Here is a 26,801-nt window from a genome sequence, read left to right as displayed (position 1 = left end):
GCGAGAGAGACACCTTCCTGGCTCCGAACCACATGTGTGCGCACGTGCACGTGCTTGTCACCTCACTGGTGACATCACTACCACGGCGTGTGCGTACACATGAACACACACACACACACACACACACACACACACACAACCCCAGGAACAAACGTAAACACACAGCAAGGCTTTTGCGTCACCGCTCAGGGTACATTCTCTTCCCGAGGTTTATTTTCAGCCAGTTGACCGGACGGATACTGGACAGGCCCCCACTAGCCAGCATTTATCCAAATTGATCCCCCCCACCCACCCTCTCATTCACATTGCCAAGGCATGTGATGCAGCTCTGTCCAATACTGTTGCAGACTTTGGTGGTTTAGAAAAGACGGCACTTACAGTAGGCACTGAAGCAGGTCTAACACTATAACTCTGTGCGAGGATGAAAGAATGCAAAAGAACAAATACTGTGCAAAATTAATCTGTGCCTTCTTCACCGTTGGGTCTATGAAGGGAATACACCAGTATCCTCTCTTCAATGCCCCTTTTAATAAGCATATCATCAAGCAATTCCTTGGACAACACAGAGTTGCAGAGGCTACAAAACCTTGGTGTGCTTAATAATTGCAGAATCTGTTCAAGTCCACACACTCTCACAAGTCTTTCCACTGACGTGCAAATTGGAAGCCATGGCTATTGTTCTGTTCTGTTCTGTTTTGGAGGGGCCATGCTACATGTCTGCTGCAGAAGTCCTGATGCTTACATCGAGATGGGCTTTCACTGGCCAGTAATCTCATCTCTGATGCTGTGGCTGGCCATCTCTCGTGGCGGTGTGGGCTAGACCGCAGTAGGTGAGTGGGGGGGTGGGGGTCTGGGTGGGGGGGTCTGGGTGCTGTGCTGCTGGCTGGGAGGCAGGATCATGTTTCCGTAGGTGAGAGAGGAGGCTCCCAGCGCTCATAAATCAGACGAGGGGCAGAATTTCACGCCTCTCCGCAGCTCAGCAGGCCTGTTTACACTGCTGTAAGTGGCGTTGAATGGTCCGCCACTAACACCAGGCCTGTCAGCTCCCACACCACAACACACAGAGACCTTTACCAACCCCCGGCCATAGAGCCCAGGAATGTGGACATCTACACACACATACGAACACGCACACAACCTAATTTCAGTAATGACTGAATATTACATAGTTCCACATGAAAGCAAATGATCAAAGCTATATAATTGTGCTAAAGTGTAAAAAAAGGAATATAATTATAGCAAAGACAAATAAACTTGAAATCCAAGCGTAAAGGAAATGCTGAAGCTCCATCACACTGCTGGTTTACAACTAGGCCCAACTATCATTACACCATCCCAAACAAACACCCAATAGCCAGCTCCTGAAAGTGCCCAGTTTCACACTTAAGACTCTGTCTCTCACTTGCCCCGTCTCTCTATCTCTCATTCTCTACCTCTCTCTCACACACACACACACACACACACACACACACACACACACACACACACACACACGCACAGAGACAGAGACTCGCGCACACACACACACACTCTGTGGGAATATTCTAACTTTACAATCTGACCTAATGGGGACACATAGCACTTCAGTAATGATGATGCTGCTGAAATCAGCACTTTCCCACACACCTTGTGCCCGACGCCTTGTCCAGTCCTGAATATGACCCCTTTGAACACAGTGGGCCTGGGAACTTTTAATAGTTTTATTGTGCTTCACTAAACCACTAAATTATCAGCCTGCAAATTCTTTCACTTTAAATAAATACCGAAGTGGGCAGAAATATCATGGGCCGGGGGGTCTGCTTTGCCTCACCCTGAAAGGTAGGTTTTCTCAGGAAACAAGATGGAGGCCGTAAATCTGCAGGTCCCATTTCCTCACTGCGTCTGACGCAGCAATTACACCGGGCAGAAAACACAAGCGAGGTGTCCAGCCCCTGATTCATAGTGGCTAAATGCTGATGTTGGTCACCGTCACTCAGACAAACACAAATAAGCCTTGCGGTGTGAAGGCTGTGCTGGCGGTGATTAAACAAATTTAAAACAAACAACCTGTGCCGAGTCACCATTAGCATTGCCAAGAGAATTCTCAAGCTGAGCGATGATGTTAACATTCATGCTCACACTTAATAACAAGCCACCCAGGCATTTCATTCTGACACTTCCTATTGTTTATCCAATCGAGTGACATGGTAAGCTTGTGGCGTTTTTTTTTTTTTTCTCCTTTTTTTTTTACAACATTCTGCTAATTACAGAGTCATAGTACTTCCAAAAATGGCCACAGCAGTGTGTGTGAAATTTTGCACACATTCTGAGGGAAGTGTGAAGTGTGTCTGTGATGGTGGAGCTAGTGTGAGTGTGATTGTGTGTGTGTGTGTGAGAGAGAGAGAGAGAGAGAGAGAGCGCAAAAGAGAGAGAGAGGAGAGAGAGAGTGAGAGAGAGAGAGAGAGAGAGAGAGAGAGAGAGAGAGAGCAAGGAAGACAGGAGCAGCTGGTGGTCTCTGATCTAGGAGGCTGAGGACGCCCACTGCCGGGTCACTAGTAACGACAGCAGTGCCGTCACAGGCTGTGAGATGCAACAGGAAGGTGAATAAAACAAATCTGAACCTTAAATGGAATAGATTATTTATAAACCTTAACACGCTTTATATTCTTTGTTCCACAGCCATTCTTTGTGCATGTGAATGGTTATTTGTGGCATGTGTATTCCATATGACCACACACACACACACACACACACACACACACACACACACACATACACATACACATACACATACACATACACATACACATACACATACACACACACACACACACACACAGAGATATAGATATAGATAGATATATAGATTGAATGAGAATGAGAGTGAGAGAGACCGTGAGAGAGGAGAGAGAGACAGACATACAGACAGACAGACAGACAGAGATAATTCAGCAGATGCTGAATCAAGGCCTGTACGGCTTCCATGTCCCAAGGAAAGCACTGAGCTGGCGGCACCGACCTCGGCCAGAAAGAAGGACCCCCCTCCCTGGCTTCCTTGCCTCTGTGTGGTCCGCTGCTCCCCATGCGCTTGTAGGGAATCATGTTCCAATTTGTACAGTACCGAGAAACAACAGGCAGGAAGAGCAGCCTGCAGGGCCGCAGGGCGACAGACGCACCCCTGGCCACCTCTCGCCCCACACATCCACCGCCACACTTCCCCCTACACCTGTACACGTCACAGGAGAAACACCAGCACACACGTCTGTCTGCAAGGGGTGGAGAGGGGTGTGTGCGTGTATGTTTGTGTGTGTGTGTGTGTGTGTGTGTGTGTGTGTGTAGTATATTTCTTCAGTGGAGACAAAAAGTATAGTGATGGCGTTCCTTACCTACATCTAATGAATTACACTAAACAAACTCACAAACCTTTCAACCTCCCCACCCCATGTGCTGATAACCGTGATGCAGGATCAATGTTAACTGTTTCACAGTATATTTTACACACGGGGTGGCACTAAATCCATTCACGGAAGATGAGTGTGTAACATTAGACTCATATATCTGTGATTTCATGGACTGTCGCGTGTTACTCGCATCTGTGTGAACAAACGGCACCCAGGAGTCACAGCTCCTGAGGGATGAGTGGGGGTCAGACAGACTTAGGCTCTCCACAGCAAATCATTCATCATTATCATCATTTATCTTGAAGGCTCTGAGCAGTTGGTTCATTAACGGCACCAACAATCATCAATAAACAGAGTACAAAGGAAGCAGCATAGAACACATACACACAGATACAAGCAACCATCCTCTCTTCTTCAACCACACATAAATCTCACCGCTGGGTTAAGGGCAGGCAGGGGACTCATTACAACTCATTAGATAAACATCTCCAACGAGCCTCTTAATTAGATTTAATCAAATTTGTTTTGTATCTGTTTTAATGAGCTATTCTAGCCATTAACAAGTTAACAATTTGGTCCTCAGAGTCCGTTGGGAAGCACTGCTCTTTCCCCCTCGCATTTACATATCATTTCTGCGTTTATGTCCTTCACTCTTCGCTTCTTAGTTTGCTTTCTGTTTTTCCCCCTCTCACCCAAGTCCCTACACACAAACACACACACACACACACACACACAAACAAACACACACACTCACACACATCCTCACTCCCTCCCTTCGTTTCATGCTCGTTTATAGAAGTCTGTGCGGCCCAGAGAGGAAATCATGACTCCGGAGAGGAAATCCCGCCCCTAATCCCAGGCAGAGGCAAAATCCCGCGGAGTGCGTCCACTCTAATTAATAACAACAGTGTCCGTCCCCCCCTCTGGTCCTCAGCAAACAGACTCCTCACTCCCAGCCTTAATCCTGTTTGCACAACGCTCCCCTCTGCCCAGGGTGAGTGACAGTGCCGAGACGCCGCCACCACCACCGCCGCCGCATTTCCCTGCTCATCATCCCCAAACACAAGCGCGAGTAGGAGCTCCTCATCCCCAAACAGCTTCAAGGTAGCAAGGTGACCAGCTACTACTGCAGTGTTTAGAAGAATGTGTACCTTGCACTTCTCTGTCATAATGCTTAGAATGCGTTAGACACTACGCATATCCACTGATTTGCACAAAAATGTCAAAAAGAGATGACAATTGAGGCTGTTCACAAAAAAGAACGAAAACTATAAAGATATCAAGAGAACTATAAATGATTTGATCTCATGATCATTACCGCAATAGTTTATGTGTGGATGTCGTCATTCACAATTGCTGGAATGAGACTTTTTTTGCTGTTGTCACAGTTATCGTAAGATATTCACTATCGCAAAAGGGCTAAGATGCCCTAGATATTACGCATCATGAACATGGCCAAGACCGACAGACGGGTTGGCCATGCTCATGATGATGCATTTGCTTGCAATGGCGCTCTTGTAAATATGGGCATCTGTCAATTGCAAGATGTTTAATGAAGCTCTTTGCTGGTTCATTATGACAGCATGAGCATGAGGAAATCTTGTACATAGAGCATTTAGCATGGATAGGATAGTAATGTTCAAATATATATACTGAATATACAGTATATATGAAAAATCATAATGAAGTAAATGCAATCAAAATAAACTAATGTTATGTATACAACACAGTTTGTAAAACTCTCAGTTTTAACCTGTTGAGGGGTACGGTCACAAATATGTGATTAGAATGTTCGGTGAACTGAGAGTTCCGCATTATCATGAGACAATTACCCTCCGAGATTTTCCCCACAGACTGTATACAGAACACTGAAACTATGGATCGTTTGCATTGAATTCTAGAAGGAACTTGGAAAATAATTCACTCCTCAACAGGTTGAAATAATCAACACATGCTATAAAACTACAAAGGTGTAGGGCCGTAGATCAGCTCTATTATTAAGAGTAATTTCGGCTGCTGTAAATACTCTCCACATATATTCTCTTCTACTTTCTCTTAACCTCAGTCTGCTGACTGAAACAAAACCATAATCACTCCGAACAAGATGGAGATTAGGCCTACGTCAGGCAGGAGCTCGGGGGGCCCTTGGAGACTGATTGCTGTGGAGCCCTTGTAAACTGATTGCTGTGGTGACATTGGAGGGAGAGCCTGCCAGCGATCATCAAAGCTGCTCAGCCTGGCTCGGCTCTCTCTCCCTCTCTCTCTCCGGGGCCCTCTCGGCCTCAGACGGCTGAGCCAGCCCTGGCCACCTCTTCCTGCAGAGGGCAGACAGCACTGGACGGGTGGGGGTGGGGGGGGTTGTGGCCCTTGGTGCTCTTCTATTGCCCCCCCCCCCCCCCCCCCCACCACCACCCCAAACCTGGGCTTTCCCTCTCATACAATCAGACTGGCACAGCATGGGTTCGGCTGATAACGGCGTGCCGAGGCTGATAAAGCTGGCTGTCCAGCCCCATTGCAGCCAGCCACCCCAAAAACCCCACGGCCGCCGTCAGCCACTTCGCTACGCCGGCTACTGGGCCATCGGAGCCTATCAGCCTGCCCCATCTCCAACAAGCTACTGGGCTATCGGAGCCAATCAGCAATCTGTATTTACACAGCTACTGGGACAGACGAGCCACAAGACATATATCTCTCCCTACGAAGCCCCAGGACCTATCTGTACTCACCAACCCATCCACTATCTCTCTCTAGGTAGCGAAATATCATAGCTTGTAAGAGGACTCCTTCTCAGCAGCCTCTGTTGATTTGAGCTACTGAGCTGTTGGGACAGACAGAGACAGGATAGGACACAACTGGGAAGAAGAACCTTGATTCTCCCATCGCTGACACTCAGATGAACGCTACCTCAATGCAAGTGCCAACGACGGCTTCACCATTGAAACACGGGGGTAAATGTGTGCTTAAATATGGCTATAGCCTAGGTGCACAAAAGGCTCTTCCTGTACACTCATTTATTTCCGGTAGAAATTAAACTGTTGTAACGGCATCTTCTGTTATATTATGCTTGTTAAATCTTCCACTCTGACACGGAATATCTTGTTCAACTAATAATAATAATTTCAACACGTATAAATCTTTCTTAGTCGTAACATGCTGATTCCCAGGTGCAGCATCCAACCGGGTCCGTGTAGACACTAATTGCATTACCAATAGCGGCAGGCTCAAACACACCTGGCTCCACCGGAAACAAACGAGCGTACAGAGAGCCTTTCCTGCATGTAGCATATTGTATGTGTCTGTGACAGCATGACCGAGTCCTCCGAGTGTATGTTGGACTGTAGTGTAAGAAATTACCTGGTTCCCCCAAACAGGATGATGCGATCTCCCACCATGCAACAGCACTGCCTCCGCCGAGGGCAAGGCCCCTTACCCTTGGGCTCTACTTTCTTCCACGAGAAAGCCTCTGTTACAATTGTAAGATACAGATAAAGAACAGTCACACAACTGTACAGGTCAAGCCCTTCTCCATAGCCAGGTTAAATGCTTCTGACAATAGTGTGTAGGCCTACCTACAATTGGCATGACTGTCTTGTTTGATTGATGACATGTTTATTAGATGACAGTTTAATATGATTAATTAACAAAGCACATCCTTATTTCCTGAAGAGTGTAGATTTAAGTTACAGATAAGTGTATTAATGATTAAAAAATACATCAACCTGAATCTTGAAGTACAGACTGCAATTTCCTCAAGCTACTTTCAATGTCTGGTCGGCACAGATACAAAAGCACTCTTTCTTACAGCCTTTAAAAGGCTGTGGTCTATTCACTGTTCTCCTCCTTGGCGTTTAGGAAAGAGACAAAGAAAGAGGACAGACAGCGAGCTTTTTGCCCTTGAAGTCAAAACGGAGCGATTCAGAAATAGCTGGGCCCTTGTTCTCCCCCCCCCCCATCTCTCTCTCCCTCCATCTCTCGCTCTCTCTCTGATGCAGACTTGTAGTGTGCCTCAGAGGACTCCATATAAGGCAGGCCCTCTTTGCCGCGCATGGTTACACCGGCCCATTCATGAGGACAACAGCATCACCACGTTGCTACAGCAACAAGCTACTCAGCACCCAAGTGGTGAAGCAACGGGGTGAACCTGAAAACAAAGCGTTCAGGTGGCCATCTACTGGCCTATGGGATGTACTGCATGTAACATTAACTTTACCACGATCAGATCTGAAAACACTGCATCGCTTTTTGAGGAAGAATGACAAAAATAAAAATGCTTCATTTTTTTTTTTGCCCAAGCTATCATATCAGAAACACAGCAAAATGCTACGACAGAGGGAGGCCATCTGTGTTTGTGTTCCTGCCACAATTGTCATGGAAACCTAGTGGCTCGCTGGCTCAAGTGCTGGAGGGAGAGAGGAAAGTACGCCAGACTAGGGAGGATGCTGGAGAAGTGACCGTGTGACCACGCTTCTCCGGATGGCTCACTCACCTGGGTTAAACTTCCACAGGTCGTTGAAGTGACGGTCCAGCCGAGCATTGTAGCCTCCAAAAATGTACAACTCTCCATTGTAGGCAACTATGTGGGAGGGGCATAGAAAGAGAGCAAACTAGTGAGGTGAATCACTACTAGAGGTGATCTAATATGAAACTGGTTATCTCAAATTCAATTTTCTCTGTGACTGAGTGTGTGAGTGTGTGAGTGTGTGTGTGTATGTGTGTTGCGACGGCCTGTTAGGCACGTGTGTGTGTCTGTGTGTGCATGACAGAGTGGGAGTGTATGTGTGAGACAACGAGTATGATAGTGTGTACTGTATGTGTGTTTTTTGTGTGATATGATGAAATGAACTGTTCTCCTCTCGGGTCAATTCTCTGGTGCTTAATAGAGTGCCTGAAGTCATTAGAGGAGCAGAGCACTTGAGCTGGGCAGTTCATTATCCCATTCTCTGCCCTCTTCATCTCAGCTTCAGGGGACAAGGGGCAGTGTCAATACTTTTACAATCAGCGCTTCATATTAGATGCTATGACCAGACGAGGACAAACTGGCTACCACCATGACACATAAAAAGTTTCAAGAGCACACGGTGACGGTGCTGTGAAAATTCTACCACATTTAGCTCACTCTGGGGCTTACAGGAGAGTGTGGATGTTGGACATCTGGTGCAGAAAGAATTGACGTAATCCACTGAGGTACTTGGGAAACATAAATATGCTAACATAAAAATCTTAAAAGCTGACTCTACAGTCCAGTGAGACAAGCCTATATGTTACGACTGTATGCGTTTCTTGTGTCGTGTGTTCCTAGGTTGTAACACTATATCATTAGCCTTCTGCCATTATAAAGTAAAAGTATAAAGATTTTAGGCTGATGGAAAAATGCAAATTTACTTCACAAATTAAAATTAAATATGGGCAATGTAAGCACAGTATTACGTTTTGAACTCTGTTGAATATGTTCGTATGTGTATGTGTGTGTGTGTGTGTGTGTGTGTGTGTGTGTGTGTGTGTGTGTGTGTCTATGTGTGTAGGTGTGTTTGTGTGTGTGTGTGTATTCCTCACAGGCGGAGTGGCTCCTGCGTCCCTCTGGCAGCAACTGTGTGTTGGGCGTGCTGAGCCAACAGTTTGTCTCGGTGTCAAACACTTTGATCTTGTTGCAGTAGATCTCATTGTTGGAGTGGAACGGCCCGAAGCGGTCAGCCCGGCCGCCAAACACAAACATCTTCGTCCCGATGATAGTGGCCGAGTGGAAGTCCCTCCAGCGCGCTGGCGTCCCCTGAAAGTTACATCAAACAAACCAGGTCAGGCATTTACCAGGCGGCCACAACACACTACACTTCAATTACAGTCAGTAACCAAAAACATTTTTATATGTTTTTGAGCCAAGTCATTTCTGTGTGAATCATTGATCACAATGTCTATAACTGCTGTTCACATGGTTGTGTTGTTGGCCGAAGTAAACCGAAAAAGAAGCACTTTTCCAGTAGAGCACAGCCAGGCTGCCTAACTCAAACCAAGAAAACAGGAGTCTGTGGACAACACAGACCTTTCAGATTTGAACAAACAATGAAGCGACAGTGCCATCTAGTGGACTCCAATACTGAAAACACAGGCATGTGTGTGGGCACACACACACACACACACACACACAGAACAAGTTTATTCAGGGCACTCTTGTGATGTTTCATGACTGATGACTGAGGGATTCATGTCCAGAGGAACAAAGAGGCAGCATGGGGCACTTTCTTCTCCACATGTGAGTGTTGGCCATAACTGAGCAGCTCCCCTCGCATGCCTCAGATGTCTCTGGCCTGAGAGCATGGTCACACACACACACACACACACACACACACACACACACACACACACACACACACACACACACACACACACACAGCAACTCTGTGAACTCTCCACACACGTGAATAATGCATGACACTCTCTCATGGTGGATTCTTTAAGGACAACACAGACAGTATAGAAGTAGGTAGAGTGGGCAGGAGAGGAAGAGAAAGAGAAAGAGAGAGAGAGAGAGAGAGAGAGAGTGTTCAAAAACAAGAAGACCTCTGAAGAGTTTGATTTAGGTTTGGTAAGAACGAGAGAGAAAAAAGAAAGAAAGAAAGAAAGAAAGATATGTAAACAAAAACTACTACAAAACATCAAGTTTTGAAAAAGTTCGAGACGGTCGCGGTTTAACGTTTAGGTTCGAACACCTGCCTTCAAAATGAGGCCAGTTCAGTTCCCCATCATAAAGTCATGCCACTCCACTAAATCAGCGAGCAAAGTGTAACACTGTGTGCCTTACAACACAAAGCAGATAACCGTGCACGTGTGGAGACTCACGGCCCGCGTGTACAACCAAACATAAGCACAAAGGGCCAACAGTAGAGGGAGTCCAAATCTATACACAGCCATAATCCCGTGCACAGGGCTCTCCTAGGCTCTTAATGCTTGGCACGCATCCAGCGTGCTGTATTAGCCAGTTGGGAGGGGGGGGCAGAGGTTTGGAGGGGGTACCACATTGTGCCAGCACTGAGCATTGTCAGATCATGTTTTCTTTCATGTGCAACCATGTCCGCTCTAAACACACACACTCTCATGCTCCCACAAACATAGACAGGGGCAAACGTCATTGCCAAAACATGAATATGTACAGCAGATTTTTGAAATACAAATGTGTTCCTTGAGGTGCTCCTTACCCTTGCATTGACTAGGGACCAGACCATATTGGTGGTGTCCAGCTTGTGGATGTCGTTGGAGAAACAGTCGGCCTGAAAGAGGTAGTAAGACAAGTAGTGCTTAGCTTTGGGAAATATGACAAAGCTACAGGAAATTACTTTACGCTCCTCAATAAACAGTTATTAAGAAGAGAGCAGACTATCTACAGCAGTATCTAATAATAGTTTCTTGTCAAACAGTGACTCAAGAGTACAGTAAGTGACATTTACTGGACATTTTTTTCCATGTCCCTCTTCATAAGATCAAGACGCAAGGTTGTAATCAAAGGGAATAATACATAAATCTACACACTCTGTTATGGAATTGAAATCTATCCACACAGAGTGCTTTAAGACATTAACTGAACCTGAAAGCTAAAAATTAAATTCCCTGTGTGCACTGTTGTGTAAAAGTCAAAAGCAGCCAAGAATGAACACTGTCCAAACACCTGCAGTGTTGCAGCACACACACTGACAGAGTAGCAACCAAACACCCCATTTGTTCCTCCACAGAATCTCCTGATTAATCTGGTCTTTTCTGGACGATTATCACCTTCCCCACAATAACACAGACTTAACTAAGGGGTATCTGGTGTCTGCCACTGACAACAGGCCGATTAGTCACAGACAATAGGGGCCGAATTAGTGAAGGGCTTTCCATTTATTAGCAAGTGTGGAGATGAGAAAGGCCGAGTGCTAAAAGCACTGGCTGCGACACCCACCAGTTGTTCGTAGCCTCCAAAGATGTACATGGCTTTGCCCAGGACGCAGGCGGAGTGGCCATCCCGTGCGCCTGGGACCGTCCCCGAGATCTTAGGGGTGAACCAGCGGTGATGGTCTGGAGCAAGAGGGGGAAAAGAGAGGGGGGGGAACGTGTGCTTTTACCCTGTAGTGTTTGAAGGTCAACGTTATGAAGAGTGACTGCATAATCTAGATATGCTAATAATAGATGGGCTAATGCTGTTAGAGGTGTAAGGCTTTAATAAGACTCTCGGGGGGGGAACCTCTGACAGTTCATCAGTTTATGAGAGAGAGACAGAAAGAGAGAAAGAAACAGAGATGGAGAGAGAGAGAGAGGGAAAGAAAGAGTAGCATGTGACAATTACAAAGAGAACACAACAAACATAGCGTGTCCCGAAACACTTCCACGATAAAAGCTGGGGCGGGGACAAGTGGGCATGTTAGGGATCCACTTACTGACGTCGAAGGCGTAGAGGACATTGCAGGCCCCCTCCGTGTCGTTGCGGCCGCCCCAGATGTAGATGGTGTCCTCCACCAACACAGCCGTGTGGCCGTAGCGCATGTAGGGCACCTCTCGGGCACGCTCCCTGCCTCCGGTACGCACTGGGGGCAGCTTCGTCCAGCGCAGAGACACTACCAGAGGGACAGACATGAAACAAAGGACTTAGGGCCTTAGAACTTGGGACATTTGAATTATACGGACATTGCCGTATCTCCCATAGCTTGTGTACAGATGGAATCAAGCTCACCACCACCATCATCATCATTCAAAGTGGCTTGTGGGTGTGTGGGAAATGGAAAATAAGACTTGACTGTGTGTGACATTGCTGTTGCAACTAGGGGTGATATCACTGGAGCCCTGGCTTTCCGAATTAAAACCACATATTTACAAGTACAAAGCGCACCAAAAGAAAGCATGATTCAACCTCTTTTAAAATAAACACATAGCAATAAACCCGAGTGTGAGGTGAGGTTGAAGTAAAGAACTCACAAATAAAATAAAAAAACCATGAGAATTACATCACCGAGCCAACACGTTTTAAAACCCACCACAAGCACATGTGCACTGGCCCACCAGCATATGTGTTGCGAGTTAATTAATTTCTCTTGCTCAAATCACCATGACCGATTCAAATGAGTCATCGGCCTAGCATCAAGACCGTGAGATTCCGAGATCGGCACATCTTATGAGCCAGCCTTGCAGGCCTGACATGACCCCAGTTCGGTCCGGCCCGTCTTCCTATTAAGGTGAGGTAGCACGGCATAAATCCTCCCTTCACTCTCACACACTTAGCGGGTCTGCCGTCTCAGGGGTCATGCCACTTTAAAACATTAGACTGCCATGCTTTCAGAATGTGGGCCCTGGTCTCCTAGCAGCCACGTCTGTAGTCTTCAGCATGCAGGCATAACTCACTACTCTGCAATGGCCCCGTCCACCCTAGCGCCATGTGCGGACTAGTCACATGCCATGCCCCTCAGCAGGAAGGGATAAATACAACGCCTAGATTACTCATATGCCTGGCGCATATGATGCAACAAGCATGTGCAACATAAACTGTAAATTACCCAGAGACATTAGGCGCAAACAAGGTCACAACCGCTTCAGGCAGCCTGTAGACACCTGGAGTGTCAAAACGGTTTTGACAGAGTGACAGGTGAGGAGACCTCAATCGGGGTCAGCAGAGGGGTGCTTTATCAAGGTGTCAGGAAGGCTCGTAAGGAACTTCCCCCACACATCCAACATGCAACACACAAGTGCACACACAGACAGAGAGATGCACAAAGGATATCACCAGCCCATAGTCTAAACTTGGGCCATGGAAAAAAAGATCAAATTAGTACTGCATTTAAATATACTGTGCTTTCAAAAGTACAGTATGTGTTGGCAAATGTAAGAGCAACAAGGGGTTGTGACAACCCTCACTACCAATACCACCTGCTTCAGCTCACTGCTTTCATACTCAATAAAACTGTGTTGTATGTCTGCCTCCTTGTCAACCCTACAACAGTACTCCGTGTTCCTCTAGCGAACACAGGATTTCTGACTTTTTACCCGTGAGGCTATTATGTCTACAGCACGGGGGGTTGTAAGCTAGCAGATAAATGAAAACCCCATAGAATCTTTGGGTCACATTGGAATCTTGCACAGATTCTAAGTTACCAAACACTGGGCAAGCACTTTCGAGCCCTCAGTTATTCGCTGAAGAGCTTAGGCCATCATTAAACCATCAGGGCACAGTTTCATGTGGTTATCAAACACACATTACCACATACTGTAGTGCGCACCTGATCTGTGCTAAAGGCACATAGATAAGCGATGGCATACATATTGCCTAACTATATAAAAAAAAAAAAACTCAGTATTGACACATACTTGAAAGCTTAATGAACCCAGAGGCCACATACAAACACAAATACACTATCATGAAAACAGCAGTGCAAAAACAATACAGCGGTCAACATTTATATATCTTCTTTACTCCTAACTCCAAATAAAACAGACTTGTGGGTGTAACTCATGTCAAAGTCATATTTATACACTAATGGTAAGGATGGCACCATACCACACATCCAGGCGCCACTCACCTGTGTTGAAGACGTGCACGTCGATCTGCCGCAGCGTCTCGTAGTCCTCGCCGGAGCAGTACCCGCCAAACGAGTACACCTTATGACCCACGGCCACGGCGGCATGGTTGACCCTCCGCGGCCCTCCTTCCAGGTGCACCGACCAGCGCAACATCCCACGCGCGGGCACCTCCCTCCCTGCCGGCCACTCCTTAGACCATTGCCCCCTGGCCTGGAATGAGCCCCATCAAGCTGTGCCTGCTGCCAGACCCTGTATGGTGGGGAGAGTGGGGTTGGGTTGGGTGAGACCGGGGGGAGGGACCGTGAGACAGAAAGAAACACACACAGGAGACCTGAACAGAGGAGGGGCGGAGTCGCCTTCCCTTGTTGTTGGTGCCGGGTGACGCTGATGACAACACCACTAAAGCCCTGGGCTAACGGTCCAGGGTGGGATATTTTAAGAATTAGAGGCCAGTCAGTCACACCTCGAGTCACTGTGACACCCTCTCAACACAACATGCCCAGCCCGACGTGCTGTCATATGCTGTCAAAGATTTGCTCAATGTAGTGGAAGAAACTATGTCCCAGGAGAAGAAACAGGCCTCTGCAGACATTCCAACGGCAGAACCTGTTTTCACGGATACTTCAAAAAGCAGTAACCACAACACAAAAACACAGCTCAGTTGCAAAGCCACGGCATTAAAGCATTGGTTTCATCCAACCTCACAGAGAACTCTTTGTCCTGTGCAACATCAACCAAGAATAGCTTTTTTTTTTTTTTTTTTTACTTCACTCAACATGAACAGACTGAGATAGTTCACCACTATGCTACGCACCCTTTGACTTGAGATCAGAGCTCCTTCCTAGCCCCCTCTCTGAGGGTGCGCTCCAGGGCACAACCCCGAGGTACCCCTGGTAAGGTTACCGTAGCTCTGATGTCTGCGCTGCGCATGTGTGTAGGCTAAGCACAGAGATGCACAGGGGAGGCTTTTTGGAAGTGCGCGCCCTGGAGAGTGCCAGTGAGTATATTTAGCTAGAACATGATAGCTTGTGATTTATAGACATCATTCGGGCTTGCTTCACCTGACACCCCTCTGGCAAGTGCTGGGGGTCATCCTTATGCACTGAACACTATCGTCATGTCTCTTATTCTAGGTTTGCTTGGTGGATTGACTAGACTGCACACTTCAGGTCTTCACCTCAAAAAAAAGAAAGAAAGAAGAGACCAGGAAAAGCAATGACTGCAAATAAATGAATGAATGCAAATCAATGACACAAACCTACACCTGACAACCATCAGAGATTTACCATAGCCTTGTGATACAAATACACTTGGCTTGGCTATATTTGAACCTCTATGAGACAACATTCTTGAGGGGCTTAACAGAAAATAACAGTCACTGGAAACATGAGCTGCGGATAATTAAAATAGTCGACTATTCTAGTGAACTCCAGCCTTCTGTAGCCTTCATAAAACACTCACATGATACAGTAACCTCACACAGGCCTGTATTTACAAACTGTACATCATTCGACCTGGACACTGCTGCTCCTCTGAATTAATCTTTGACACTCTGAAAATAATGCTGGATTGTTATGCTGTGGAATGCCAAGTCATATGGGTGCTTACAATAATTACATAATAAGTTAGCCTATAAGTTGTGCATTTCTCAAAGGAATGTACATCCATACCTGCTTTGGTTGTCTGTTTAGCAAGATAACGTGAACTATGCTAACTACCAAAAGGCTATTCTGTAACGTTTACTTGCATCATGATAGCCGTTTTAAATCAAGCTGACAATGTCGTATGCCATAACTAGCGCAGCACAGCTACCAATAACAGTTACAAACTGTTCAGTTACAACAAGAAATTCCAGTGTCGGTTTATTGGGTTTAACATTCAGATGTATTATTGGTAAAAACAACGTCAGATTTAGCTGATGTTACGTTACAACCACGTTAACGTTAGCTCTGCGATTGACGAGTTGAGTGTTAACGTAATGTTGTCTGTGGTTGACAGTAAATAAGGTCGACTCACCAGACTTACATTTATAATTTACTGTGGGTAGTTCAATAATAAGATCATTAAAACATCTAACGGATATCAACGTTAACGTTACCGCTTTCCCAGCGTATGAACCGGTGGCTACCCATACATGTAGCTTAGTTAGCATTGGGAAAGTAACGTTAACGATAGAATAACACATTACCTCTCCGCACGAATTCCTTTGATAGACGTAACCCGACTTTGTTTACAAAGACACAAGCAGTGGCTTTGGATTCTCCTGCAAAAAACGCTCTGATAATATTCCAGTCACCAGTGCACTTGTTAGCATGACCGTTGCTTCATTGGACAGCTAACGTCAAATGGTCACTATGCGTTAACGTTAGCCTGCAATGTTCAAAATCTTGGCAAGAGTAGACTAATGCCATAGCATTAACACTTCTTGTTCACATCTTTGTTTACAAAACTGGCTTGCGTGAACTTTTACCATGCAATGTGTTCAAGCTTAATGATGTTTAATGCAATGTTACTGGGATTGGTTTTGGTGAGATGCAACGTTGAACAACTTGGACGTTACCTAGCCAGCTAGCAAGGTAGCTTGCCTAGCCAAAGCTAACGTTAAATTTGCCAGTGAACTGTAGCGTTAGCCAGTTCCACTTCCCTCTGTCTCATACGTGTAACTTAACAGTAACAACTGCCTATTTACATTCATACGGCATCTGCCATTATGAAAAGTAGTTTACCTGCTGAAAGTAATACCAAGCGAAAATGCATGACCGTTAACGTTACCTTAATAACTGGACAGACGACGATTCACTCCCTTAACTTCACTTGGCCTTCGTGACGTATTGTTTACGGTGGAGTGACAAGTCAGCTCCTCCAAAGAGAAACCTTGCCTACTCGCCGCACCAGCAGTGTAGAATTTAGTGTTGTTAACATCAGTTGTTATTGCTAAGTAATCTTAACTTCTGAAAAGTTATTTAAAGTCACTGAAAGTGTCATTTAGAATGCATGCACAAAAAGATTAATTATAGGGCAATATGTTTAAAAATATGGAGGGCATTGAAACAATCAAGCAATACGAAAACACTTGGTTCAACACCAGTTTGGTGACAGTAATCTTTTGTTTCATGGTATGGCCTACACACGTTTCATAGCTACAGTAGCCTACACAAGATTGAACATTATCTGATTCTGGAGCCCGTTTAGAAATTCTCTGACATTATGACAGGTCACAGGCTACTGAGAATGACCGCCCCACTGTGTCCAAATTTGGTACTGACAGGTCACTGATGGATTTTTTTCCTTCACTGTTTGAAAAGATAAAATCCTGCATGTGTAGCCTAATGACAATGTCAAATCAATGTCAGACAAATAGATATTTCAACTGTTGTCTCTTGGTCATGGACATGTATGTAGCCTAGGTCTATTTTTGTCAGGAAGGTTTTAAAAGCTGTCACTTAATGTAGGCTAGCTGAGGGCAATTTTTGGTGAATTTTCAGACTTCAGGTGAATTTGTTTATTTTAGGCTACAGCCATAGGCCACCACGCTCAAATAGAGTATTTCAGACTTTGCTTCATTGCATGGTCAAATTCTGCTATAGCCTACATTCACAGTGATCTTTCTAAATTCCAAATGTAGGCTATTGTTTCAGTAGCCTATATAGCCAATTTCTTGTCATTGGCTATAGGCTACTTCATGTATGAAGAATTTTGACTATTCAGGTCAACTGTGAAAAATTTTGGCTTGGAGATAGATTTTGACAGCCTGGAAAAAATCCAAACTTTAGTCACAAATTGAATAGAGTCTGGTGACACTTGCATCGCGACAAGCACTAACTTTGAAATCATTGGTCCAGCCTTACCAATCACATTGATCAGAGATTCCTAACATTACTTACTTCTCCTAAACTTTACAAACTGATCATTAACAACATCAACAGTCAGGAAACAATTACAGTATACTGTATGTGGGTCTACCTTTGCTGTAAGTACATTTCTGCATTTTTCCAACTGCATTTTAGATGTTTGCATTTTTGATGTTCAGTTTCGTCTTCCCCTCTCGTCGCTGATTGGCCTGACATTTTTCTTGTCTGAGGGAAACGATTATGAACTATGGTGTTCCAGACTATGGGCGCCTCTCAACATGCCTCCTCGATCCTCGATGCTCGATCCTCGAGGGGCGTTCCCACTGATCTATAACTAACACTGGATAGACTATCCCATTGTTTCCCCCCCATCATTCTTTATGTAGATCAGTGAGGATCGAGGCATCGAGGAGCGAGGGAGGACGTACAGTATAAACGCTGCATGAGAGGCACCCATTATCTCCCTGAAAGAAGATCAAGGTGGGCGGGTCCAGGCTAAGATTTTGATGGGTTTCAAGGTAGTCTCAGCACTGGTTGCTTTCCACAATGAACCAGTAGAGAGCAGCAGAGAAAGGTGTATGAGATCCTGTTGGCTGTGAGAGTGACTGAGCCACCAAGTTGCTACCATGCTCTATCCAGCATGAGTTGGGGAAATAGCATGACTTTTAGGTTCTAGAGAGGTCATAGTCTGGGGTAGCAACTGACAAAAATGTCCTTCTTCCAAATGTTGGAACATACGATTGTGATTTTAGGGGGGATTTTGTTCTGTAATTCAGAATTCAGGAAAATGTCAGTGTGTCTACATGTATATGTTAGACTCATTATGCCACTATTTTATATTCAAAAGTTTGTGAGGTTGCATTTTAAAGTATTTGATGATTAAACATTTAATGCGCAGTGGTCAATTATGCTCTCATTGGTAGTTCAGAACAGTGATGTGATGGGCAAGGAGTGGCACAGCATGGAATGACGCAACTTTTACCAGTTTAGTTGGTTGAGATTCTGAGCATCCCGGTATGAATAACATTTGTCGCAGGCTGAAGTCCTGGACCAAGGAGGAGTATAACACCAAATGCGAGTAAATACAAATTGCTTTCACTTGACAAGCAGTTATACACATGCTTGAAATGTTCCATATATTCCAATTGGATTGAAGCTAATGACAGATGCTGGTTGATGGTCTTTTAAGGAAGGAATAATAAGCAAAGGTTATGCAAGAAAAGACAGAATAAGGTTGATATGCTGTATTACAAAACATTGATAGTTTTGAAAATGATTTAAAAGCGTTACAGAACGGACTTTTTCATAGTTTCCAAAAACATACAGTATATTGTAAATATTTTAGGAATGTAGACTCTGCTTTCTGTTCAAAAAACCCTGAAAAGTCTATGAGTGTATGCTTCTGTTGACAGGAGTATGTTCCTTCCATAAATCATTTTGTCATAGCATATTGAATTTCATATCATTGTGGTCTTTACGGCACATTTTTCATGCAGATGGTAGGATATAGCTAGTATGTTCATTACGAATGTCAGCTGCCTGTGTTTTTGACATTCTTGACGTTTCTTATGGGTATACAGCACATTCTCTGAGGGGACAACTGGCACAGGTGATCGGTAGGTGGGGCAAGTGAGAGGTGTGGTCTCAGCTGCCCCTAAATATGCCACACAGTCCATGCCCAAGGGTCATGCTCCCTGAGGGAGAGATCTGATTGGCTGATCATAAGTGGAAGCATTCTGACCCCATGCCAGCTGTTAGCCACCAACACAATGGCAAGATTGTTCGCCTCTCAGACCCTGGAACAGCTGCCCCCTGCCTGAACACAGTCAAAGTTAAAGCACTCTTGGCTTGACAACCACAGGCCGCACAACTAAAAACAAGATGTCTTTGAACATATAAAGGCATTAACCTCAGGGGATCTATTTTCAACAACAGACCTCGTCATGTGGTGCATTACCAAAATCACAATCAGCATTTATTTCAGTAACAAGACAGCCTAAGGGCAGGAAGAAGACTTTGTTAAATGTTGCTCCAGTTGACAATGAACGTCCTTTATACATGGAAACTATTGTGTACATGTGCCATCTTTCACTATAGTGGAAATGTTTAACCCGAATTGAAAAGAGGAACATGATGCTTCAGAGCAACACACATGTTATACATGTCACAAGCCCCCTTACTGTAATTCAGAATTGCTGGTCTGGTCTCTCCCTCATATCGAGTAGAATTACTTTTGGCCACACTGTTTCATTAAAGTAGTAATATTTTCCTGCATGTATATTGAATACGTAAGGAAAATGCATGTACTAGTTATGTTATTCTTTTTGTCATGTTATTGAAGCCCTTAAGACCACCTGCCCGAGTGTGTGCGTGTCTGTGTCCCATATATGACCATGCTGAAACACCCAGTGGGATTTGTGACTACGTGTGGCTACATTCCTATTTCCTGCACACGGTGGCTCCTCTGCCTTCTCTGAACACAATCTTCCCTGTCCTGTCCACCCTCTTCAGGATTGCGACCGTGATGAGAGAATGCGAGTCAAAAACAACTGCTAAAACCAACAGTTGTTCCTTCAGTATGGGCTGGCCCGTCCGTCCCTGCCTGGACAAACCCCATGATGGCACGGCTCTGAAATGCGCTGTGGCAGGAAAGGCTTCGGCCACGGCCCGAGAGCGGTCTGTCTAGTTGACGTTTCTGCTAGCCACTGTGGACATGGAGGAAGAGAGCCTTGCCACAGGCAGCAGTAAATCCTGTGTAGAGGCAAATAAACACTTTCGCAGAGAGAGAGAGAGAGAGAGAGAGTAGGAGAGTCATAGCTTCTGTGGGTCATACCATTATAGTTTGTCACACCATGGTACAATGAATTATGTCACCTAGACACAGCAAAACTGCTGTCTTTTCAGCCTAATTAGATCTCATTTCGTTCTTGAGAATGTCACATACAATATATCATTGCAGGACTCAACTATATATACACTGTAACTATGAAGTCCCAGTCATCATCACTTTGGTAAAAGCGTGCACATAAAGAGCAATGAGCACACACTACAAAAATGAATCCCACACTTGACAGGTATGATCATCCAACTCATTTCAAAGCCTTGTGAGTACTATGACACTGTTGGGAGTTTTGTGTGTCATTTTGTCCTCCACACTGATGTATTTTATTAGGTCAGGGAAGTACAAAATATTATATTGCCAAGGCAAAAGAAACAAGCAGAAAGTGAGTGAGTGAGTGACCGAGAGTGACCGAGTGAACATTAGTGTGAAAAAGGCAGAGTGCAATCAACAGAGAGAGCAGGAGTGAGTGAGAGAGCAAGCAGCCCAAGATGATGTCACATAGCATGATCTAATTTCAGGGCAACATGATTGAATCATACATTTTCCCCTAATTTGGAGTGTGTGTGTGTGTGTGTCTGTGGTTGGGCGGTGGGGGGGTAATTAAATGAACACTGGTCCTTTTTTTCAGCATGCGAGATCGGTATGTTCTTGATCTTCATCTGCCGCTCTGATTGAGTTCAGCCCACTCTCGTCATTTCAGGGTGATGGCGAAGGAAAAAAGGGGCCATCACACCTCGATAACTCAACATGTGTGGCGTGTCACTCTTTTCTCCATTTGTTTTCTTTGAGAAAAGCCATTTTGTGATCATGTTTCAGAACCCGTTAATTAACACCAAATGATCTGTCTAATATTTGAGGTCTAGATCTATTGCAAACAACATAGCTACAAAGCACCATTTCTTTGCGTCAGAGTTGAACAATGAACAATGTAATGGAGACAGCACCCATTTCAATAGATGACTGAAGGTCTGTGCTAATCAGTCTTACTCCTGGGCCTTGTTTGCCCTGCCTGTTGTTCATCTTTCTCTTAACAGATCTCATCAGTGGCCCTCTTTATATTGACCACGAACAGACTAAGCTAATAAGAGCCAGTTTATGTTTTCTCTCTGGTGTTCTTGAAGTGGGGATGGATAGAGTGTTCTCGTGGTCAGACACTGGCTCAAGGAACACTGTGAATCCTTGGTTCCTTATTGGAGCTTTAACAGTCTGCAGCTGATCCTGAGCCTCAGCCCCACCATCTGATGAGGACAACTGGCACATCCACAGTAGTCCAACAATTGCTTAGACACACACTTTCTATTTTTTGTTCACTGGAACCATCCCCTCGATCTCAGGGTGACAGTTGGTTCTGTGTGTGTGTGTCTGTGTGTGTCTGTGTGTGTGTGTGTGTGTGTTTTTTTTTTTTTTTCAAATCTACCACCACCTGCTCTAAGAGTGTTGATGGGCAGGATCCTTCCACCATTGCCTTGTGCAAAACAGACGCACATGTGCTTGCTCTGTTGCGTGTACATACGCAAACACACGCACAGAACAATGCACCTGCCCTGAGGTTGTTTAAACCGTGTGGGGGAAGTGTAGGAACTTTCTCAAGTGGCAACCCACTCTGAACTCATACCCACTACTGAATTCACACATAGGTTTTCTGTATATTCAATACTTGATCACTGTCTGATGTGACAAGCACAGTTGGACACAAAAACCTAGTCACCGATCACTAAAACCACCGCTTGGCAGTCTGCACACTGATAGTTCCTCCAGTGCTGAAGGCTTTGGGGTCAGAGACTGACCCAGTGCGGTGTCAGCTCTGAGGTCATCACATTCCCCTTCCATTAGCCACCATGATGGCCACTCAGGATTCTGATTCGACGCGTTTGGAACTGCATCCCGATGTCCTTGCGTCAGGCCCACCGCCGCTCTGGTGGGATTTAACATGCTGACATCATGCGTCAAAAAGCATTACGTAATCTGTTGTATTGCTATGCTATGCTATGCTTGCCCTAGATACGTTTTAGGAGGAGGAGGAAACCTAGAAAAGAAAGATGGCAGGCCTCGGAGGCTGTCAAAGCGGGAGGGCGGAGAGCAAACAGCTGGAAGAGCTTTGAGACTCCCCTCCACCACCACACTTATTTGTAAGTAATTGATTGTTTACCTCACATTAGACACCTTGGAGAAAAGGACTCCACCAGCTGAATTGAAGCAATTTGTAATGGTAATGCCATTCAGGCGTGACTCAAGATGTGCACTTGGCTTCGTCCAGCATGGCTTCATGCGTCAGAGCGAATTCAAGGCTTCGTGCCCAGGTGAACATGTCCTACTCTGTGTTCTCTCCTTCCTTTTGAACTATCTTTTGGTACAGCAAATTAACCCCAGGAGGTGTCATGGTGCGGAATGGAGATTTTCAAACGCCATCGAGCAAACTTTCAAAACATCAAACCGAACAAAGTTGGCGCTATGGTGCGGCAGGAGATTTTCAAACTCCATCAAGCAAACTTTCAAACATCAAACCAACAGTGTTCTGCATGTGTTCAAATAGGCTGGCCTATACCTGTTTTGTGAAGATTAAAAAAAGAGAGCTGGTTAGAGGTTTTCTTCTCCTCATCCATTCATGCATGCAAAATACATTGAGAACATATGCCAGGCCAGCAGCTGTGTCCATGCATTTAATTAAAGCCCCTTATGTTGCTAATAAATCAAAGTGGCCGCCGTAACTTTGCCTCATAATACAGGATCACGTCACCCCGACTGCCATTGGGATGACATCACAGGTGGAAGGTTAAGTCCTCCTATCAAAGTGATTGATATATTCTGAACATGGAGAAAATAAGGTCCAGCTTTCGCCCCGGCTCCTTGAGAGGGGTCCTCAAAGGCTTTGATATGGAGGAAATAGTTCTCTGGCGTCGGAGCACTTGGACCTCTTGGACGCCATGATGTCACATGATAAAGCGACCTCATCCATGGCAATTTCCTCTGTTCCTGATTGCTACCTGAGGCTTACTTCCGATTGCGTGGAGAGGAAGTTGGGAGGGGACAATGCTTGCTTAGAAATACTGGACTATTTACAGTACTTGAAACCAGAAGACAAATTAGCTTCAGTGTATAGCTCAACTCTGTCAACTCCATGACCAAAGTTGCTGAAAACGCTGCTTGAATATGTCCCTTTGGGACTTGTGAGGGCCTGTAAATGCATACATTGTTCAGAAGTGATTCTTTGGTCGGAAACAAGACAAACGTCAAGTTGAATTTTGGCCATTTGTCTGTATAAATCAAAAATAGATCATTGCGTCATGTTGCATGACTGGGGGTTTGTACAGCTTGAAACAGTGCTACACAGAGGCCTGTGTGACTGTGGGGTCTGGTACATTACATAGGCTTAGATCATGTAAAATTAGACTTAACATTATTTCATTATTTTTCCTTATGAATTTAGCAATGCCTTCATAATGTTACTAACTTATTTTCAGATGATGGGCAGTTTTGACCTATTCAACATATCGTTAAACCCCCTCTTCCTAATTTGTTGTTCAAATATAGCTAGAAACAGACACATCTAAACTAGCTGTGATATTTATTAGATCTAAGATGTTTTTCCTCATCCCATTTCGGTGTATAACTGAAAAAAAAAGAACTTTGTGCTATTCCCACGCTCAAAACTACTTTAAAATGCCCTTCAAGCCATTAGTATGATCTAGACGTATTTATCTTTTCTCCATTTCTCTCTCTCTCTCACTGACTTCTCAAATGAACAGTCTGTAACTCTTCCAGAACACCCTCCCGGTGTCAGTGTCTTGGCACGGTCACAGCGGTGTCATGGAGCAGTCATTTTGGCCCCTGCTATAACGCCGCCATTTGAGAAAAACTGTAATAATCTCCCCCGGTGGTCCGACCCGCTCCCGAGACCCACGCCGTGACTCAGAGGGGTCGAAAGCTGCTGACTGTGCATAGATTACCTCCGCGACCGTGCGGAGTAGCCGCCGGTGTGACCTACCGGCTCACTGCTTACTTTGGGTGACACACTCCGTCTGGAAGGTTCCATGCTCTGTAACTGTGTAAGTGTTCACTTCAACAGCAACAGGGTCCAGGTGGAGATTGTACTGTAATAGGCCTACCGTGTTTAGAATGGAAGTTTATCCTATGGTTGCAGGCAGGCATTTGATTCTAAGCAACGCAGCGTGTCTTCTCTCTGACCAAGTCATAAGAAACACTGCCATGCAATGAAACTGGTTGAGCCACATATTATCCTCATGACTTCAAGTTATCTTGAAGGACTTCTGTGGTACAGGTTCTGTTTATGATATGAGTACGTCATAAAACCATGGATAAGACAAGAAACCTGTTAGCTTCAGTTAGTGAATATCTGACTGTGAACGTGGCTGAAGCTTGCTTGCAGGTTTCGTTTGACAGGGAGGAATGTCATCTGTGAACCAAACAGTGATTTTTCAAACGCCATAGAAAAATGTTCTCTTGCGAACACATTGCACAGTGAGATGATCTTGGTGTGTTCTCACACACGCGGAATGTGTCCTCCGTGGTACTGACACACAGTCTGCGCCCCCGCTGGTCGTCAGTGCTATATTTGTGCCCTTGATTATCATTCCCTTTTTCTTGTTATCAAACCCCCTTTGAACAGAAACCAATGACTGACAGCAATGCTATTATGTGGTGGATGAGATCATCTCTCTCTCTCTCTGTCGTCCTGATCGTTCTCTCTCTTCCCTTCCTTTTACTCCTTCTCTCTCTCTTTCTGTCCTCTGTTCTTCTTACTGTCTTCTAGGTGAAACAGGACCCAGGCTGTGGTGGTCCAGGTGTATGTGAAGACGTCAGGCGTGTGGCATGCCTCTCCGCTTTGGGAGCGTACCATGGCACATATCTGCTGCACGTTTCTGAGGGTATTAAATCAACGATAAAAGGATGATGTCATGCCTGCAGGCCAGAGCCAGTCACAGAAGCACAGCTTTGTCGGTTTGTGTTTGCTTTGGGTGTGTGCGTGTGTCTGTCTGTGTGTGTGTGTGTGTGTGTGTGTGTGTGTGTGTGTGTGTGTGTGTGTGTGTGTGTGTGTGTGTGTGTGTGTGTGTGTGTGTGTGTGTGTGTGCGTGTGCGGTGTTTTCTGATTGGACAGGACTCTGGGAATGTGGTGTGACTCTCATGGAGTGTCAGTGATGATTTTCCAAAATACCCACAAACACACAAAACAACAACAAGTAAACATCCCTCCTAACGTCACAGGTCACTGAATGTGAACTATTACAACAAACCATTAGTGTGAACCCATAGCACAAAACAGATGACTTGAATATAAAATACCCCCACTTTCACTTGACATGGTTCTGCAACAAAGCCTCCTGCGGAGTGCTATAGGATAGGAACGGAGAGAGCTGAAACCCTCTCTACACACTGACAGTCATGACAAGGACATGCTGTGAGGATGATCTCACAACACTGGAATTCAAGATAAACAAGACACTTGCTCAACAAATTTTATGGCTCTGCTGTTTCTCCGCCAGTGTGTTCCTTTTGCTTTCTCAGTTTGCTCATGCTTTTGTTTTTTTTTTCTTTTCTTTTTCAGACTCACTGGCTTTCACCATTCAGAAGCTTGACAAGTCAAACAGTCGCCCCTTTTCGTCTCTGTTGTGTTAGCACTTGCTGTTGGCAGGCAACACTTAAACTGTACTGTCAGTTCCTGACCATTTAAACAATGTAGTGAGTGGGCAAGGTTGAGCAAAGTAAACCGGTCATCTAGATTCAGCCAATTCAAGCTAAAAATGTCACATGACTACACACGCAAAGTATACCTCCGCTTACATGTGTTAACTCTCCCTTCAGAAAATAAACAAGTCAAATAGAGATGACTTGGTTACAGAACATAGCGCAGCTTCTGGATTTTGTTAAATCTAAACTATGGCCAGATTTTTAGTCCTTCAAATAAACTCGCACGTAATTATTTGTTACAGTTAGTCTTTTGATGTTTTTTTGACAATGTGTTTTGCGATACATCTGGGTCACAGAGGGCCAGGCCACTTTTCTTCTCCTACAGAGTAAGTGTAGGTTTGATGTTCCATGGTGATGTCATTTCCTTTCACAGCACAATGCGTTCCCTCTGGTTAAGAACGTGATGATTTATGAATATTATGGCCAAATAACATTGTGCCCAGTTCTCACAACATACAATACGCCTGGATTAACTGTGGACTATTT

General features: G+C 45.0%; 1 protein-coding gene and 1 long non-coding RNA gene across 5 annotated transcripts in view; one reads left to right on the top strand and one right to left on the bottom strand.

Moving 5' to 3' along the window:
• klhdc3 (kelch domain containing 3) overlaps positions 1–16,776 on the bottom strand; it is a 30,243-nt gene extending 13,467 nt beyond the window's left edge. Inside the window, exons 1-8 of one of the 4 annotated variants that reach the window (XM_062519338.1) lie at positions 16,689–16,776; positions 13,916–14,165; positions 11,786–11,962; positions 11,311–11,432; positions 10,571–10,642; positions 8,934–9,147; positions 7,867–7,953; positions 6,735–6,843 (exon numbers count right to left, since the gene is read on the bottom strand). In XM_062519338.1, coding sequence (XP_062375322.1) covers positions 6,735–6,843; positions 7,867–7,953; positions 8,934–9,147; positions 10,571–10,642; positions 11,311–11,432; positions 11,786–11,962; positions 13,916–14,069 — 935 coding nt within the window. In that variant the 5' untranslated portion in view covers positions 14,070–14,165; positions 16,689–16,776. Of the gene's footprint in view, positions 1–6,734; positions 6,844–7,866; positions 7,954–8,933; positions 9,148–10,570; positions 10,643–11,310; positions 11,433–11,785; positions 11,963–13,915; positions 14,166–16,104; positions 16,255–16,642; positions 16,662–16,688 lie in introns of those variants that run through there. The other 3 variants (XM_062519339.1, XM_062519337.1, XM_062519340.1) reach the window with 3 other exon arrangements.
• Positions 14,472–26,520, top strand: LOC134063684 (uncharacterized). The gene is made up of 3 exons (XR_009936192.1): positions 14,472–14,549; positions 25,381–25,568; positions 26,173–26,520. It is a non-coding gene; the product is annotated as an uncharacterized LOC134063684 (long non-coding RNA).
• The last annotated feature ends 281 nt before the right edge of the window (positions 26,521–26,801 follow it).

The sequence above is a fragment of the Sardina pilchardus genome, chromosome 18, assembly GCF_963854185.1.
Source record: "Sardina pilchardus chromosome 18, fSarPil1.1, whole genome shotgun sequence".
NCBI lineage: Eukaryota > Metazoa > Chordata > Actinopteri > Clupeiformes > Clupeidae > Sardina > Sardina pilchardus.
This window is presented reverse-complemented; position numbering and strand designations above follow the sequence as displayed.